This window comes from Saccoglossus kowalevskii, chromosome 8 (genome assembly GCF_978046115.1).
Source record: "Saccoglossus kowalevskii chromosome 8, keSacKowa6.1, whole genome shotgun sequence".
Taxonomy (NCBI): domain Eukaryota; kingdom Metazoa; phylum Hemichordata; class Enteropneusta; family Harrimaniidae; genus Saccoglossus; species Saccoglossus kowalevskii.
This window is the reverse complement of record NC_140648.1, coordinates 22,014,852-22,035,112: the sequence shown is the minus strand read 5'-3', so window position 1 is coordinate 22,035,112 and position 20,261 is coordinate 22,014,852. Positions and strand designations below refer to the sequence as shown.

Sequence of the window (20,261 nt, the reverse complement as noted above, 5' to 3'; positions counted from 1 at the left end):
CGTAACTATTCTCTCGTTTGATTTTTTTGTTATAGCTTGTGTTACCCCACAAACGGACGATGTGGGTAATGTAGTCACGTGTTTGACAGATGCAGATTGCTTGCATGTATATGGCTTCACATGCATTGATAGGATATGCTGTAACGGTGGTAGGATTTAAGTTAAACATTATAATATGAACGTTGATTTCACTTGATCGTCTGATGTTGAAACTCACCAGCAATTTCTGTGAATATCGTTAGGTGCTACATTTATGATACAAACATTAGTCCAACAGTAGTATTAAAATGTCTACTTTGAATTAATTATAATTTACCCTGCCATGTAATCCGTGTTATGTACTTGCTTTACTTTCTATGTCAACAGCTACGAGTTTATATTTTTCTTTGTGCCAGTTTATTGTACTTTTCGACAATACCAAAAAACCCAGTATTTTGTGACATCAGTTTGACAGGAAATCGTTATACTGTTTTAGATCAGATCGTAGTAATATTTGACTACTATTGTATAATACACACTGTTTTTTTTACCAACAGACTGGGTTCCTTGCGAGAAGCCCTTGTTAGCTGAAACTGGATACCCGTACAATTGCGCATTTACAGAATGTCCGACTGGATATTCCTGTGTGCTTAATTTTGAATACGGTGCATGTTGTCCAGGTAGGGTCATGCTCGTAAAAAATGTATTATGGCCATATATACTGAACTAACATATTTTTGTGCAAATTGTACGATTCGATCTCTCGCAATATGTTCACAATGTCATTAACAGAGGTATTGCAGAAATAGTAATAGCTCGGTATCTAATTGTACAGATAAATACCCATGCTGTCTTGAACCTGAATCTGGACCGTGTGAAGCATATTTGCCACGATGGTATCACGATTGCAGGGATAACAAGTGCAAAGAATTTATTTACGGTGGATGTCAGGGGAATGATAACAATTTTCATACTAGAGCAGATTGCGAAAAAGAATGCGGAGGTAAGCAATGTGCAAATGGAATTTACAGTATCCCAGTTTATAAATACGGATTCCTAACAAAATGATAGAATTCATTTCAGTAATAATTAATTACAGATATATGATAATATTTTAAAATTATAGGTGACTGCTGTTTACCTGTTGATCCTGGTACGTGTAAAGGTTCCATTTCCAGATGGTACTTCGACTGTGAAATAAATGAGTGTATAGAGTTCATATACGGAGGATGTGAAGGAAACAACAATAATTTTGAAACTGAAGAAGCGTGTAGACGACATTGCGGTGAGCAACATGTCATCTGTGTACTCGTAATGGCATAGATATTACAAGAATATTAACACACATCACTGCATGTGATTAGTATCACGTGAATATCATTATTATATCTTTTTCCAAAAAAAGATGGACCATGCCCGTGTCCTGAAGGATTTCTGGGGCAAATGTGTTGGTTGAATTGTGACGTTTGTGATGAACATGCATCAACGACGCCAAACTATATTTGTTGCGACGACGGTAGCTGCCCGGCACCAGCATGTCTTGGAGGAGTATACACGCCAGGTAATTGAAATTATAGTATAGATACAACAGCTTAGAGAATATCAGCTGACCTTCGCTTTTCTGTGCTTAGTCGAAACCTGTCCTTTTATTGGCTTTAGTCACGTCTTATATGCCTGGATCTGGATGGCTTAAGTTTATGTCCCAGAACTAAATTGACTATAATACCATAGAAATAGAAATCGAGGTACAGGTACCGATCAGCCCGTTGTAGTAATTATAATTGCCTAAAATGGTAAATTTATATGCGAATTGATCGAGAAAATGCCCGCGAATAACATACTACGCGTACGCAATATGTGTAATATATGAAATCTACTACACACTCAAGAGAATATCACCATACAACGTAATATAGTGGATATACCATATCCACGGAATTACAACGCCGTGCTCGGGGATAATTTATTACAATGTATGCTATTATTCCCCCCCCCAGAGAACCCGTATATTCGCCTCCAAAATTATTCTCTCACACAACCTGTACATGAGCGTGTATGGCTGTTTCTGACCACCTCAGTACAATATTTTGCCCATGTATATTTATTTTTTATTTATTTCTAATTTTGGCTCAAATGGACTTAAAAAATATTTGAAAATTTAAAGAAATTGCGAATGGTGACACATGTTGACCCTTGCGCTTCAAAGAGATAATAATTATAGACACTCACAATTTTTTTTAATTTTCACAGAAGGATTTTGTGAGTTGGACTGCGAGTATTACTCGCCAGGAGATGTAGTAAACGAAGATTGTGAAACATGGTAAGAGATTGTTTTTTCTGATTATCTTCGGTTAAAGCGCGGCAGTCGTAGCGCAGCTCATGTGCGATATTTGTGTTGATAAATATTTATTTTCCCACAATCCAATGCGCTCTTCTAATGAAAATCATGAGTACGAGGTTTAACCTGAGCGCGACTTGCCTCCTTTGATACATTCCAATCACCTAAAAATACCTAATTAATTCTTGGTAACGTCTCAGTTTGTACTCGTTGATCTGCCAAGTTGCCATCTTTGTTTATATGAGACCCATATGTCTCGTGCATGCCTGGCGTGACGACTACCGCCCTTTAAGTTCCATTAGACTTATTAGATTTAACTAATACGAAACTTACAATCGTAGACTAGATTTAAATATTCTTGAACAAAACATTTGTATACTTTCTATCAGCGTTTGTAGAGAAGGGGATTGGATTTGTCGACCTGACCTGGCATGCGGTGAGTACATGTTACGTTTAAAATGTCGTGCATACACAGACATTTCAATTTCAAAATTAATACAATAGTAAGTTCGAATTGCTCGACTGTAATTGTTTTTTGTGTGTTGCAATGTGTGACAATGATTGTTTTCACAGGTGGACCATGTCCTTGTCCAATCGATTTTGTACCGGAAGTGTGCTGGGTATCGTGCGATGAGTGTATTGCAAATCCTGATCAGGATTACCTTTGCTGTTCGGACATTAAAAACTGCCCGCCTCCTTCATGCCTGGGTGGACATTATATTGAAGGTATTTCAGCGTTTAAATTTGGAAATGCTTCGGGTATAATTAAGAAATATATATCACATCATATTTGTGTGTTAACAATATACACTGTACTAGTATAATGATATTTACATGCCCGGTGCTATGACGTTTGTAATATGTGGTGATTTGATTGAATGCTGCACGACAGTATTCGACAATCGCCATTATAAAACTCTTTACAACCGTTCTTAGGTTACTGTGAAAAGAACTGTACTTACTACAATCCATTTGAAACGTATGTCGAAAACTGTGAAATATGGTAAGCAGCAAAAACGTCTATTCCACACATGTATTCCCCGCAGTGAGTGTAAAGTAACAATATTGTAATTGCTTCCCCGATAATCACTGTGTGATGTTTTACAATAGGTGCAAAAATAATTCGTATATAAAAACATGTGTTCGAACTCAACAGTTATTAGCTCCGACATTACCAACAACTGGCACTGTAATCTCATGCAGAATCAGTGGAAAACAAAACCCAACAATTAGCTTGGGTGAAAATAACGTTCTGGTAAACCTGTCCGTGCAGTAATTGGTTCTCTCCTAGTGAATGACACCAGTGACCCGACAAAGGGGCGGGGGTACTTTGTATAACATCACACGAAACAAATTTCAACATTTTTGCACTGCTGTAAACATCGGACACTGCTTATCGGAAAAAACAACAATAATAATATTATTACTTTACACTCACTGTAACTACCATTTATGACAATCTGATTAAAATCTGATGTAGTGTACGGGCTTTAATTATTTTGGCTATAAACTTGTTTTAATTTTATTTTTATTACTTTTGTTATTAATGCCTTTTTATTTTATTATTTTACTTTGATTTTTTGTTTAATTCCGCCCTACATACATCTGATCCAACGCCTATGTAAGTCCCGTTCAAATCTCGCGTAAGTAACAGCCAATCACAGCCCCCTTTTTATACAGGCTGTCGGTTGCTTACTTTTCAGTGTAGAGATACTCTACGGGCAATCTTTCTGTACATTATATTTTGCCCACTTGAATAAACCATTAATAGAAAATTGCTAGTATATTTTTATTTACAAAAGAAATTCCACAGCATTTTACAATTTTTGTCATTACATTGAATATTTTTTTCACTTCCAACAAATGTGTACACTTCCTGGCACGGATCTAGAAGCCGTACCTACACACGATTTGGTGACGTCACAAAATACATGACCTTCAATCGGGGTCATTTCCTCGGTATATACGAATTGGTATATAGAAATTACAATAAAGATACTTAAGACATTGCACATAAGGTAAAACAAATCATGTGACAATATAATGATAATAACGGTAATAAATCCTAGCTTTAACAGTTGAACACAACGATCATATAGTCAGTCAGGTGACGCCGAGTGTCACGCACTTGTTGCAAAATGGCCGTGTGGTTGAAACTGGGTCATGGCGTGACGGGCGAGGAAGACATCATTAAACACTCTCAAAATCACAATAAAACGGGGAAGTGGTTGCATATTACGGCGTAGCCAACATGGGAAATAAAAAAACGCTCAATACAAACGACACGGATTCGAATCACACTAGATACACTCACCAGAACCGAAGCAATCAGAAACGAGCAATCGTTTTGGCTTTTCCGTTCAACTCATCGGAACACTGGAGTAGTTAGAAAAATGAACACCACTTAACGACCAACGTCGTGGCGTGGTACACAAGCGTGCCATCAAAATAAAACAAAATTAGCTTGAAAGAGACAGTGGGTTCCCGCTCAGAGCTACCGTAAAAGCGTAAATCAAATAAACTGAAATCTCTCAAACCGTAAACAAGTAAGCAAAGAACGTCGCGAAAAAATAATAAACCTCACAAAACTCCACCATGCAAAACTGAATGAATAAATAATAAAATAACTTACGTCTTAACCTGGACGACGAGCAATTTGTTCAACAGTTTCCAGTCACAAGAGATAAACAAGACCCAAGTCAAGGTAAGTTTTGTTAAAGCGTCGATGGCGTTCCCTATATCACGAAAACAATTCAGGCAACAGACGAATATCTTCTGTGGTGTGGTGGAATTTATACTGTGTGTGCGGAATTGTTGATTGGGGGTTCGAAGCCAGCAGTTAACATTTTGTTAGAAAGTTTCACAATTAAATAAAATATCCAATGATACCAGTATATTTATTTCATTATTTTAACAACTTGCGATGGTGGAAGTTGGTCAAACACGAGTTCTTACACCTAAATAAGTATCAAATATTTATCCACTCATTTATTCTCTCAATTTAACAACCTTGTAGAGGTGGAAATTAAACAACAGGTATTTACTCACAAGTATAATGGTCAATATTTGTCCATACATTCATTTTGTCAATTTAAGAACTTGTAATTGTTGGAATTAATCAAATGAGAGTTGTTTACACCAAAATAAGTCTAAAATATTTGTCCACACATTTATTGTCACAATGTAACAACTTGTTAATAGTGGAGATTACTTAAACGCGACTTGTTTAATCAGTTGACATCAATGCAACTTACCCGCAGACAGTGCACAACAGAGTATCATTATTGAACAATTATGAACAGGAACGTGTCTTGGCATTAGGTTTAGGGTCGGGTCGGGTCAGGTCTGGGCAACGGAATTATTAACAGAAACGTGTCTTGGCATTAGGGTTAGGGTCGGGTCAGGTCTGGGCAACGGAATTATTAACAGGAACGTGTCTTGGCATTAGGGTCGGGTCAGGTATGGGCAACGCAAATGGCAAACACCCAATTGGCAAAATGTACACTAACGGGTTATGCCATGTATATAGTTTACACAAGTAAAACACAAAATTGCCAATTTTTTGGACAATTGTAACTCAATAATAGAAATATGTTGTATTTCTATATATACACACACTATATAGTCTATATAGTGCAAACACAACCAGTCAATCCATCGTGGTCTTGTGGATCAGATCCCTACATAGTGATCAGGAGGACCCGGGTTCAATTCCCTTGCCTGCCCATCTTTTTCTCGCAAACAATAAAGCTCGTGGTACAGTGGACAAGACAGTGCGGTGGGAACTCAAAGATCGCAAGTTCGAATCACGGATTGGACACTCCTACAAAAGACATGAAAGACGTTAAAAACCTAAACAACAGATTCAAAAACTGTAGTCAGAACACAAGAATACTAACTCACATGGAAGCCAGTCGAAGTCGACGAAGAATGAACACAGTTGACAGCTGTAGGTCACGTGCATCAACAGACACGAGGAGCATGGCTGCTCTCCAAATGGGTCCCTTCTTTTGTATTGACCCCCGAATGATTACTGATCCCCCTTTCTAACTCTTCCCCCAAAAATAATATATCGCCCCTTTCAAAATGTATTTACCCACAAATTAATAAATATTCATGAGCACAGAAACTGCCACGTCATGAATAAATTAGCATAATTAAAAAAATTGCATAAAGTGTAGGTACGTCTTCTGGAGTCCTGCCCACTTCCTGATACATCTTCGCCAGCCAAGGTTCGTTTATTCAGTCATCGCTTCAATTTTACATCAAACGCAGAGTATAATTATCTAGAATGGAAGCAAAAAAATAAGTAAATCATAATGATTAGAACACTGTAAATAGCTATATAAACAATGCAACCTGATTTTACCGTCCCACGACATCGACGCAGAAAACTGGAGCAAAAAAATATTTCCTGATCAATTGCGATGTGTCTAGTCCAAATCAGCCGTGTTTTTCTCGGTCGCTAACGTCGGTATAATCCGCCATTTTATTCGAGTGTGTTTGCTACCTGACTCTGCCCGGTGACGTCATCACGTGCGCTATAGAAGGAGATTTGTGATTCGTTGACTAAAATCGTCGATAGTTGGTCTCTTGGAAATATCGTTACATAGGCATCGGGTCAGATGTATGTAGGGCGGAATTTTAAAAAAAATACAAAATCAAAGTAAAATAATAAAATAAAAAGGCATTAATAACAAAAATAAAATAAGTTTATAGCCAAAATAATTAATTAAAGCCCGTACACTACATCGGATTTTAATCAGATTGCATTTATGACTACGCAAGTGGTCGTTTCGCTCCGTTAAGGTGTTACCGATATACACATATATCCACATGAACATTGACGCGACATTACCCGGGGGCATTTGTGTAGTAATTTCGAATATGCTCTCAGTATTGTGCCCGTATTACCATTAGATTGGCCATCAGTGTTCATAGATTAGAAATTTGCCTGATCAAAATTACATCAACGATAGCAGATAATTTGTACCTTGTTGTATGTATTGCATATATTCTTGAAACAGTTAATATAAACTGCGTTTGTTTAAATCTATTTAGCGAATGTAGAAACGGCAAGTGGTACTGCAAACCGGACCCTGATTGTGGTAAGATAAATTTTCAAGAAGTGCTTCTGAGACTAAAACATTATTGGATGTCACTATGTAAAAATGTTTCCATAATATTAATTTGTATAGAGAAGCGTAGGTAAACGGGTAAGGTGCAGTACAGTTTATATAAAATTTAATTTAAATGCACCGTGGTGTGTACTACATATTCTATGGCTCACTAATAATTACTGCGTGGGTGTTTGTAATATTATAGTTCAACCACCTTGCCCTATGGGAATTCCTTTAATTGGTGCTGATGGGATTCCGTTGGTTGTGATTCTCTTGATAAGCAGTGTCCATTTGGCTACCATTGTTACACCCATCCAACTGACTTGACATCAGTGTGCTGTCCAAATACAGATGAGTGCACACTACTCATTTAGTTCATGAATAATCGCGAATCATTAAAATTTCATGAATAATGTATGCCTGGAATATACTTGTAGAATGTGTGGATGGTGCATGGACTGTCTGGTTCGATAGAGATAACCCAGGAGGTACTGGGGACTGGGAAACGACATCACTTGCCATCGAGTTGTATGGTGATATCATGTGTACCGATCCATCGGCGATACAAGTGCAGACCCTAGACGGTATTCCTGCAGAAGATACTGATGAAATATTCTTGCATTATTCACCGGACATTGGCTTTGTGTGTCGGATGGCAGATCAGCCAGATAACACTTGCCTTGACTCTCGAGTGAGATACTGCTGTCCAGGTAACACATTTATTATAGTGTGTATTGCAGGAAAACCGGTATACATTCACATGTTATGTTTTCTGAGTCACAAATTAATTAATAATTCCTTTAAAATAGTTGTGTCACCGTGTTCCGCGGGATTTCCGATAATTGTTGAGATGTTGTCCCGTGGTTAAAAACATTGATTCCTCGTTGTGGCATGTCCGATAACGTTGTGTAATATGCAGTATTATATGTGTAATTTTTGTTCAAACAGCTAATCCCCCGTGTGATGGTGAATGGTCACAATGGTTCGACGAAGACAGTCCAGAAGAAGGGATTGGCGATTTAGAAACGCTAGCAACTCTATGTGAAAAGACGTGCAAACGACCCAGCGCAATTCAAGCCCAGACTATTGATGGCATATCAGCTGAATTAACAGGCGATGTGTTACTCAGCAATGATATCATTAATGGATTTGCTTGTTTGAATGAAGAACAGGACGATGAGAAATGTGAAGATTATAAAGTCAGATTCTGTTGTCCTGGTAAATCAATGTTCACAACAAATATGTTTTTACGTTATTTTAGTTGAATATTTGAATTTGAGTATTACTTTGAATTGAATACTTATTATTTGCGAAAAACTGTCTCGTCTCATTAACCATGTTTTTCATTTATGTAATATCATTATACAGAACAGCCAGATTGTGACAAGTGGACAAAATGGTTCAACACCGATAAACCATGTGAAGGTTTAGATGCAGATCGTGAAATCACCGCCGTAATCCAAGATGAATATCCAAATGAAATGTGTAAAAATCCGTTATTCATCCAAGTTGTTGTCGCCGCCACTGAACAACCTTCATCAAGCACCGGGCAGGTATTCCTACATCACGATGTCGATCCTGGATTTGTTTGTCTTGACAAAGATCAGCCAGCTGGTGATCAATGTCATGATTACAAATTTCGATACTGTTGTGACGGTACGTATTTTTATACATTAAATATGTTAACTATTACGTACGAACTTGTCATTTCACAGACAAAGTTGTGATTGCTGCATTCGCACCTGAGCGTTTCCATGAGGTGTAAAATTATTTCCTGAGAGCTCTGAACGTCACAATGCTTCCTTCCAGAACAACCTGATAAACCCGGACAATGCCCAATGGTACCTTCTATCGACGATGTCCGTCCAAAGGGTTACTGCTACTATGAATGCCAAGATGATACCGATTGCCAGGGGAAGAAAAAATGCTGTGCTTCTGGAATATGTGGCACCATTTGTATGGATCCTTTGTTCCCATGTTTCCATGAGGGCGTTATTTTCCAGGAAGGCGATGACAGAAAAGAAGACTGCAATACCTGGTAGGTTATTAGTGAATGTAGTGGACATTTCGTTACGTAATACTAAAGATGAACTAGATACATTTATTATTAATTTTTATTCAAAAAGCTATATTGCATTATGCTAACACCTTGGTTCGAAGTCGCTTATTTTCAAACATATATTATATATTCTTGTTTAATTTTGTTGCATTGCTTGATGGATTCAGTTATAGTGTGGACGTTGAACCCAATATTTACATGACAATCGTTTGGGACATTTCAATTCATAACGCATCTGTAAATTGGAAAACGTACATGCAACCAGTAAGCATGTAAGCGAAAGCAACTTCAAAAGAGCGGGTGAAGCCAGAAGGAGTAAACAAACTGTATTAGTATTACAAAAATATTTAGTGACACTGGCAGAAATGAGCGAGTGTCAAACAGCTCTACAAGTTATGATACACCCTGTCTGGGGCTTATTATTTTTAATCTCTGTCCCAATATTTGTACTTAATATGGCAGTTTATTCAATTAAACTATTTTCAAATGTTCGGTTCCTATCATTACTTATAATAACATGTTATTGAATTGCGAAAAAGATCAATATTTGGTTGTATGACAATTTCCCACATTTTACCCTATGTAAAACAATTTTCCAAATAAAACAAAGCCAGCAATGCTCAGATGTCATGTAGTCGAATAGCCTAACCCTGAGTACAGTCCTGTAGGTTGGTCTCCTTCCGCTGATCAATCGGCCCCCACAGTACTGGGAAATCGCATAGACCGAGGATTCGACACCCGCCTACAAATATATGGCGGAGAACCGTTCTGCCGTTTTCATGACGGTAACCAGCTAAAACATCTTTCGACCAATCTAGCGATCACAAATACCTTTTTGTGGCCGAAAAATGAACCTACTGTACTGGAACATTGACAAAATCTAGTTTTACGCAACGAAACAACGTTTTGTTGATAAATACGTCAAGAACAAGATGGCGGCGTGTATTTTCGGTTGACGTTGGAAAATGTCGATTTGATCGACCGTAGTAGGTCTCTTATGTAATTTCCCTTCCTGTTCAGGTATTTAGAATAGTTGGACGTATCGACCTTCTCATTTTTTAACTGCAAAGCTGAATGCCTCTTTAATCGCCCGAACATTCCTTCACAATAGTGTCGAATTCCCAGTCTATTCGACTTCTCAGCAATGTAGGGGCCGAATGATCAGTGGAAGAAGGCCAACCTACAAGACTGTACTCAGGGCTATTGAATAGCCGTGACTGTCAGCACCGGTCGTATTATAAATTTCACAATCCGTAACCGGAACATAAATCTCGCTGCTATGTGTATCCATCATTTGGTGTCACGTCTCTCAATTTTCTATTCTTAGCTGCATTACATATATATTGTTGAGTTCAAACAATTGAGTAATTTACAGTAATGTGGCAGTTGTGCCGGCCGACACTGTGTTTTGCAACTACAATAGTGCATGATTTCTTATTAACCAGGTTTTGAGTCGTATTGCTCACACCATCACTAATATAGCTTTTTAATAAATACTGTAAAACATGTCTTTTTCGCGACCATGTCTTTTTTGCGAATTTAGAACTCATTCGCTAATTCAAGATGTCGCTAATGACTTTATTATAAATTCAAAATGGCCGCCAGACAAAGAAATCAACAATGACAAAAGAGATTCGCTAAATCAACATTTTACCACAATTTGCTAAAATTGCATGCCGCTTTTTCGACATGTTTTACAGTACGTTTAACAACCAAGTACTTATAAACGTTAAAACGCTACATTTCTCAGGTTGGATCACGAGGGCGCTGACAGATGGTCATTTCAATGTTTCGTGATGATCTTATGAGAAATGCATTCTGGATGATAATAGGACCCTTTTCTTCATATGCAATAATGTCAAGGAAATTAGGAAAGAAATGAAGAAATAATAATTTTGCAAAAAGTTCTTGAGCGATTGCTATAATTATAACATTCTTAGCTTGATTGATAATGTCAAATCGCGGTCAACACAAAATAATGAATGCTACCTGGTCTTATTTCGTTACCATAACGTATCCACCAAATTCGGCTTCGTGCTTAATGATCCGTTTCAACCTTATGTCAAATTAACGTTTCTGAAGTGCCAATCCAAGCAGTCAAGTCTGTGTGTATGATTCTATAGTGGCCAGTTGAACCATCATAATAACACATGTAAGCCAACCACTTAAATTACATCAGTCTAATGACAATTATTATATCCTTTGACAGTTACTGTACGAGCGATGGAACTTGGGCGTGCACAAAGATTCTGTGTGGGGATACAGGTACGTTTTATTTAACAACTTATATTGTTAAGTTCTAGATATTCGGACCAAAGCAAACGACAAAATTGTCCGAGTCACAATCTTCTACATTTAATACAACTACGTATCTCAGAAAGCAGATGGGAATTTTGAATTGCCTTAAGTTAAACTTGGAAACTATTGTAAAACAATTCATGTGAAGCAAGTTTGGAAATCTCGTTTTATTCATGAAATATACCATGTATATGGATGTTATTGACAATAAAGGTGATTATTACATCCATAACATATTATAAAATTAAAATAATTCATTTCATTTTCTTTACAGTTATCGAGGCAGTCGAGCTCGAGGCTACCGCTGAAAGACTGACAATAGGCTGAGATAACGCTTGATTGAATTCATCTCTTTAAGTCATCCTTTAATCGGCAAACCCCCTCTTGGCAAATAAATTATACGATCAATAACTATGGCTGGTTACGACAGCTAATTAATATTCAATAATTGTTCCTTCGAATTTATTCAAATAAACTCGGCCTGTAAATAATGTTGTTGTTGCTGTTGTTTTCGCACTTTTCGGACGACAACAATATGACCACCATTGAAGTAAAGTTAAAACATACCCATTGGCAGACTATTCAACACACAACAGGGTAAATTAACAATTACTGTATACAACAAAAAGGTGATACGAAAACATTGAGCACGTGTCATTCTGGGTAATAATTTCCTTGTTAAGACACTTGCATCAATCAGACAAGTGATATTGATGATATCAGAGATTCATATTTGACTACGCGCTAATTATGTCTGCAAAAACAACTTTTCAAATGTTAAGGTTAGTCTTTCTCTGGTAAAATCTTGGTTTAATTGTTTAGATGAAAAAAATACAATATCCCTTTAAACAATGAATGTGTAAGCACATCGAATGTGTTACGAATGCATATCGTATTGTAAGTGGAGTACCAAATTTATTTCTTTGACATGTGATTAATATGGCATATACTCTTTTCGACAACCGAATTCAGTATGGCTTAGTTATACCCATGTGCATTGACTAGAGACAGTATAGTTAGCAAGATCATCTTGGTGACAATATTCTGCATTGCCATCACGTAATTCATAAAGAAAGGCAAACATACTAATCATAATCCACTGTCAACCAACATATCCATAAATCCATTCATGATCTGCCTACATACTACGAACATTCTACTGCCCCTCTCTGACTTTATTACACATCACTACACCAACTACAACAGCTGGTTTATTATTCACTTTCCTGCAATATGTAAAGATCACCTTTGAAACGACGCCCGCTATATTGGGAGGGAGAACGACATTTATTGTACCAACAACCTCCCTCCAACTTTGTATTTTTTTAATATTTTGATGTTAGATAACTCGTACCTTCTGCATTATTTCTTGTTTTAGGTCATCATGAATTGTGGAAACATTTACAAATAATTGTTAGCTCTTGTCGTGTTAAACGTACATGTTTCCCGCCACACCGTACGTAAACTGGTTCCTGTCGGGACGATTTTTAAAAAAATTGTGTGATTTTAGATTGAAAAAAAATATGTTATCCACTCGAAGTCGCCCTGACTGATGGCGTCCGCCCTCTATCAGAATCATAAAAAAACGATGTTTTTTAGCGTGTACTGTTAATGCTAGTACGGTAGTGAGTAGTTTTCTTTTAACCTATCAGAGGGCGGTATGATTTGCGGCAGTGTAGCGTAAGAGGCAAGTAGCCCTCCATCCATATATACTACAAGCAGACGAAGAGATCGTTGAATAGTTCCCGAAATATTATGAAGTCTTGCATATAACGGCATTAGAAATAACGAGAAACAAATATTTGACGGGTATATTTCCAGCCGCGATGAGAAACAATCGCGAGAAGTTGCGCCATTTTTGTGTATGACCTTTAACACGACTGTTGAACTCATTGAACATAATGTGCACGTGGCCTGCATAATCTAATTAAAAATTCATATACGAATACAGCAGACACAACAAGTCGGGGGGATTTCGTGGTGATTAGGGATTTCGCGGCGAGAGGGTATTTCGCGGGAATAGTTGAGACACCAGAGACAATATTACGTAATTGGCACTGCCGACGTCTTGTCAGCTTTGTTTTGTTTGCGACGCTAGTTGATCTAGTTTTAGGTAAATCAGGGAGCCAGGACAGGAAGTCACAAACTGAGGGCAGCAACTCACTTGCATTTAACATCAAGAGCAACATAAACACACTTTCGGGACTTTTAATCACATACGCGTTCCTTGGTTTCCTATATTTTAAAATCGTTTTTTTTAGTACGTTCCAACATTGACAAAGCTCCGAAATGTTAACACTACCTAGCCTGTTGCGCCGACCAACTAGTGCAAAATGAGATTTTACCGAGTTTAACTATGTAATTTCCAAGGTGATTGGAGGGTATCAAAGGAGTCACCAGCTGTAATTAGTGCACGTTGTACCCAGGTCAAAACTCGTACTCGTGATTTTCATTAAAAGAACGCATTGGATTATTGGAAAATACATGTTTACCACACATGTGTCGCACATGAGCTTAGAACACGATTCCAGTTGCCAGGAATTGCCATAGACGTCCGTGTACAACAAAACATTTTTTTTTCAATTCAGATAAATAAAATAAACTGACTGTAAAATGAATATATATTTTATTCATTAACGCCTTGATAGCGATTTGTTTTGTATTCCATTCTTAATCTCCATCATATTGACCCAGCATAACTAGACCCTCAATCAAATGAATTCTAATGTCACTGTATTTCCACGGTTTGCACACGTTAATTTGGCGTACGTTTACTTTACCTGTATTTGACACTTCCGGTTATTTGACAGTCTTGCACGTTTACTGTAGGTCTTATATTTAGTTGTCGAGCCTGAAACATGATGAACCAATTCTGTTTATTTCAGGTCCACGTGGTGAGCTATTTCTTGCGATTCTATATTAAAAACCAGTTTTCATAATTTGAAAGACTTTCTATCAAGACATGGTAAATGTACATGCAGCTACGCAATATATTAGACGTATGTTTACAAGCAATATACGACCTTATTCATTGCAAATTACGAAAACTTAACCAGACTGCTTTGAGAGTACACATTTTACTTTTATTCGTTTCGCGTGAACATTGTATTAGAAGTAACGGTAACACATTTTTCTATACACAATTTTAAATATTCGGTATTAACTCTGTCTGCCATGTGGTCACTTAATTCATAAACCTACCATTTAAGCTTTGTATTTATGTTATGGAATATAAAATTAGGATAATGTGTCTCAATATCGTTTAAAGCTTGACTCCTAACAACTCTATTGCAGCTGCAAATATTATATTTACCCGTGATAAATTACCCACTGACGTCTAATCATATGGCCAACAAAATCCCGTAAAATATTTTTTTTTAATATTCCATCTTCAATTCAGTCGTTGATATGATCAGTCGCTTATCTCACTACTACAAATTTCGTCGCCATCTTCACTTTTTTTAGGTTTTGGATATGTGTAACATGGCTGTTACAAACCAGTGAATGCATAATTCATCGGGTTCCAAGCGTAGTGGCTGTAGTGCCACAATACACACGCTATATGGATAAGCTGTACTGCCATGTGACACACATAGTGAAATTCAAATTTGTATTGTGTTTTGCATTGGATTAGAATGCGAAATAGTATCATTTCGATTAAAAATGTACAATTTGAGAATTTCAAAATATTACGATTTAAAACAAATGGATTCACATGCATTATCCATGTACTGCAAATCTATGTATGGTTTATGCCGTCCAATGGAAAATGACCTCGTAAGCATATGTAAAAGTCGTAGAAAGTCGTGATGAGAAGAAATGTTGCAATGTCTGGTTCATGCGCATATATTGGGAGAAATAACATCTGAGCTCATAATATATTCTACGGTAATGCCATAGACGACTTCTTCAGAACTCTATGATAATCGATCCATATTGCATTTGTTTTAGTTTTAGCACAATAAAGAAAAGATGTATTATTTTATAACAATACCTGTAAACGATATGGGGTTGCATTTACATAATCGTGATTGTACAGACGTTTTCCGGATTTCATTGCTATTACTACAATTGACAGGCTACAGGGCATCTCTCAAAAGTATGCATATAATTAACTGAGAATACTAAGAACAAATCATTTGAAACCTCAACCACATCAGTCGTAAGGTTGCGTTTCTTCTTTTTCTATCACCCCTCCCATAACTAGCTAAAACATAGAACGTGTAAACAGTTCAAAAAAGATAGATAGACTGATACCAAATCACGCAATGAATCCCTTAGACGAACAAAGTAGACAAAGAACCGACCCTCAAAAACAAACAAACCCTTCTAAGCCGACGAGTGCCTCGTATTTACAAATTAAATTAAACTGAATTAAAAAAAGTCGACAGTTCATATTTCATTACCAATCTTAAAATGCTATGGTGTACATATTGGCCATGGGGTGGTACCGTACATATTTGCAAAGCGGAAATGCTAAGTTAATAGTTTTTACTTTAAATCCACACCACTGCAAACTGCCAAAACATGCTATTCAGTACTCCAAGCGTATGTCAACATCATTTGTAACAAAGCACTGAAATAAGATATACGACGTTATTAATGGCAAATTGCTATACTGTAAATTGGTGTTTTAAACGGTAAACAACACAATATTTTTTTTAATTGGAGAAGCCTGCCTCATGTAGAAGAATTAGAAACACCTGTTGTAGCTCACTGTTTTGAATGCACCGTTATACACTCAACATTTACGCGTATTTTATTACACATTATTTGTATTTGCGAGCGTGCCCACCGCCTGAACATTGTCCCAGCTCAACACTTTGCAGTTAAAGATAAAGGGAGTTTCTTACTATTAATTGGTAATATAAATATGGAAATTTGGACATTTTCAATGAGTCGTAGACAATGAGTCATCGTAGAGTTTATGTTTCATCCATCAGTTATTAAGTTTATATTTCAGAAACGTGGTTAGTACGTGTATCATTAATCCCATTGTGAACATACGTGACATATACAACACATGTTAATTATTTGGGATTGAAATATTCCAGATTAAACTTCAATCAACTAAGTCCGTTGGAATGCCCCCTTCGCATATTTCGTCTTTCAGAATTCAGTCCTGCCGAATACAGGAAATCAAGGCCAGTGAAATAAAATATGTAGTTGCAATGTTCGATCGCATGCGTGCGCATTGTGAGTTGGGGTGTTTTAAATGACCGGGGCGTAACATATTGAATAATTGTAATTCGAAGAATGTTCCAGAATTCATAAATTCTCCAAGGAGCGTGCATAACGTGCACTAATGCACGAAAGTCGAAGCTTATTGAACTTTCAGAACATGCTGATAAACTAAGTTTTCGTCCCCTTGGTGCCTGGCGATTGTGGAATATCGCGTAAGCCCCGTCGTACTTTGCAAAACCGTTATACGTACAGTTGAAATTTACTTTAGGATTTTTTTAGAAAGTACCAGGGATTGAAAAAAAACACCATCAATAAGAATTATTTGTGCATGCATAAATTTATTTGTTTGTTAAAAACTATATGTACAGAATATATCTTGTAATAAAAACATCCCTGTTATCTTCCAGTTTACGTTTACGGCTGTCGTCACTGAGCAGTCGTTGTACCTACAAATATAAACATGGCTATTCATGGGTTTAGTTATCGTCATCGATCGTATATCTCCTGAGAATAAATGTGCGAGTGAAGAAGAAATATCATTTTCTTACGATGAACAGTTGTTTCTCGGAAAGTCATAAAACGTCTGAAAGTCGGGAATATTTCGCCAGTTTTATTAGCTCCGCTGTCGACTTTGTCGAGCGGAGCTTATCATATCAGTGATTGTCCGTTGTGTCCTTGTCAACTTTTTACTTTTTCGACTTTTTCTTGAAAACTACAAGTCTTATTGCTTTGATACTTAATATATATGTAACTTGGGCGGACGCCTCTGTTAGATTTGTTCATTTCGTGATGGTATATTTAATTCCCTAATTGTGATGAATATTTTTGCAATTTTTGTTTTTTACATATTGCTTTACAGACAAAACAAAGTCAGCTTGGACATTCAGTTGTAAGACATGACAAAATAAACGCTGCCAGTGATATTTTTTTCGAGAATAAACAGAATAAACGCCGGCCACGCGCGTTGGAAGAAAATAGAACGCGTTGTGACAAATATGGTGTTTACACGTGGGGAGAAGGCTACCCTAAATTAGGTCGGTCAATAATCCTTATCCCTGGTTTAAAACTCTGGAGCGTTTACACGTATTGCTGGTTTAGTTTAGATCGGCATGACGTAATCATTTCTTGCACCCTCTTCAGTAGAAAAGCGGAGAATACTATCCTTGGGGGCGGAGCAACGTCACAGACGTTCCACGTTGCTAAGACGCGTACCACTGTACCACGCATTTCTATGGGCTCTGCGCGCGCTGCTGGAGGAACGCAGAACGCCGAGCGAAGAATCAGTGAAAATTCGAGAAAACGGCAGGAACTCAACTTTGAAGTAATTCTGAACAATCAAATTTATATGCGTTACACACACAAAGGTAATCTTGTTACACTGTTCAGGGGAGTCTCAACAACCATCTCAAAGTACCGTTTTCTGAGAGTTGTCGGCCTTTGTTTTCACTGTAATGGTTGCCATGTGTTGAAAATGCCCGGATGTCCCCCGCCCCCGAGAATGAACAAAATGTGAAAGTTAAGCGTCATAACGAGGCTGGTCACGTGATGACGCTCTCCAAAGACGGCTTCAAGTGTTTACACGTATTGCAAGGTCTTGTTTAGATCGGGGTGCTGGCTCGAAACCACAACTTTACTGCGGCTTCAATTAAGATGGCGCGACGCCGTCTTCGTCTGTTTACACGTATTTTTTTAACACCGGCTCCCCCTTGGAGCTGGCTTTTTCCCCACGTGTAAACACCATAACAGTCTCATCAACCCTTTCACTCACGCAATATAATTATTCTATTTCCCCACGCATTTATAATTAATACATTAATAAGAAAAAAACACGACAAGAAAATGTAAACCAGGCTTGTAATTACTAGTATTGATCACCATAAAATTAAATTCGAACCAGCCATCAAATTCAAAATTCAAACAATTTCGTTAAATGTCAATCAAAAATACATTTCGTTATGAATTATTCTTAATATCAATTTCTATATTATCTTGTCAAAATTAATTTTTTCAGGGTTTTTTTTCTCCCAAAAAAGGAAGAATTTCATAATTTCGAGAACGGGAAATCTTTATCGTAGTGTTCAACATTGTAAAATGTCGACTTCCTGAAAAATGCAAACGGATGACAAGACCAGCGTTAAGAAAATTTAATGTCCACTCAAGGCTATCTTAATAGACTACAGGAAATTTACCCTTACCCAATCTTATTTATGAATTATTCGGGATTCAGCTACCCAAGTGTTTCGTCAATGGTACCCCGACACTGATTCCTTTTTAACTTTTAATTTTTCCAAGACGCGCGAACTCTGCTCATGACCGGAGGCGTCGTCTTCGTTGATAACTCGCCAATTCACCATAATCGTGGTGGTGAACTATTTAGCTGATTTTTCAAAAGATGGATATTCAATTTATATTCACCCCAACTTATTTGAATATTCTTCCGGAAATTTGAGCCATTGTTAAAAACTCATGCACAAAAAACCGTTACAAACATCAGCAGTAATTTCTAGTACTGCCTGAAGAATCGCGTATTCTTTGTTCTCATCAGACATATCTCAAATTTCCGAAAGCATGTTCTGCTGCATTAAAGTCGGGCGAATAAATTAGAGTGATTATGAATACTCATATGATATAAAAATAGAACAGTACACTGCCACGATTATGGTGAATTAGCGAGTTATCGACGACGACGACGACGTCTCCGGTCGAGAGAGCTGGCATACCGCCATCCATGACATGTGTCTGCTGCTTCATTGACAAATTTCAAAAAAGAATCCTTGAATATGTTGGTTTTCTACTTGTTGATCCGATACTCTAATTTGCTTGCAAACAAGTTCACTAAGATTTACGAACATTAAATTTGTTATTACTGTGTTTCATTTAATTTATTGGTTTTCTCCTGCATTATGACATTTGATTGATTGTGTGCCATAATATTTTATTTCAAACACTACCAAACGCCGTAGATTATTAGTACAACTGTATACCATTTGTAATTATTACGAAACGTTAATTAAACCCATCGCTAAAATGTAATTGTTACAGCTTATATTCGTATTATGTTTCATTTCAGAATTCGTCATTATGAAATTGATTACATTATTATCGCTATTAATGGGCTATTTTGCCGTCATTAATGCACGTGATTTAAGGGTACGTATAATTATTTAGATATATAACAAATCATAAAAAGCAAATTTCAGATCGAATCATTCCACGAGTCTGATATATTGGAATTTTTAATCACGTGTCCATCTGTACGTCTATGTACTCTTATCAGCACTTT

General features: G+C 37.1%; 1 protein-coding gene across 1 annotated transcript; it reads left to right on the top strand.

The window, feature by feature from the left end:
• Positions 1 to 974: 974 nt before the first annotated feature.
• On the top strand, positions 975 to 12,285 carry LOC146739405 (uncharacterized). Its single transcript, XM_085502765.1, has 14 exons — positions 975 to 982; positions 1,158 to 1,264; positions 1,385 to 1,540; positions 2,230 to 2,299; positions 2,707 to 2,753; positions 2,891 to 3,043; positions 3,254 to 3,320; positions 7,379 to 7,425; positions 7,875 to 8,147; positions 8,386 to 8,655; positions 8,806 to 9,093; positions 9,247 to 9,475; positions 11,706 to 11,761; positions 12,069 to 12,285. The coding sequence occupies exons 1-14, from the start codon at positions 975 to 977 to the stop codon at positions 12,119 to 12,121; spliced, it is 1,824 nt and encodes a 607-aa protein (XP_085358891.1). The 3' UTR covers positions 12,122 to 12,285.
• Positions 12,286 to 20,261: the final 7,976 nt, after the last annotated feature.

Coding starts and splice junctions, on each gene's coding strand:
- LOC146739405 (XM_085502765.1), top strand. Junction 2,754..2,890: donor TCGACCTGACCTGGCATGCG/GTGAGTACATGT, acceptor TTGTTTTCACAG/GTGGACCATGTCCTTGTCCA. Junction 11,762..12,068: donor GATTCTGTGTGGGGATACAG/GTACGTTTTATT, acceptor TTTTCTTTACAG/TTATCGAGGCAGTCGAGCTC.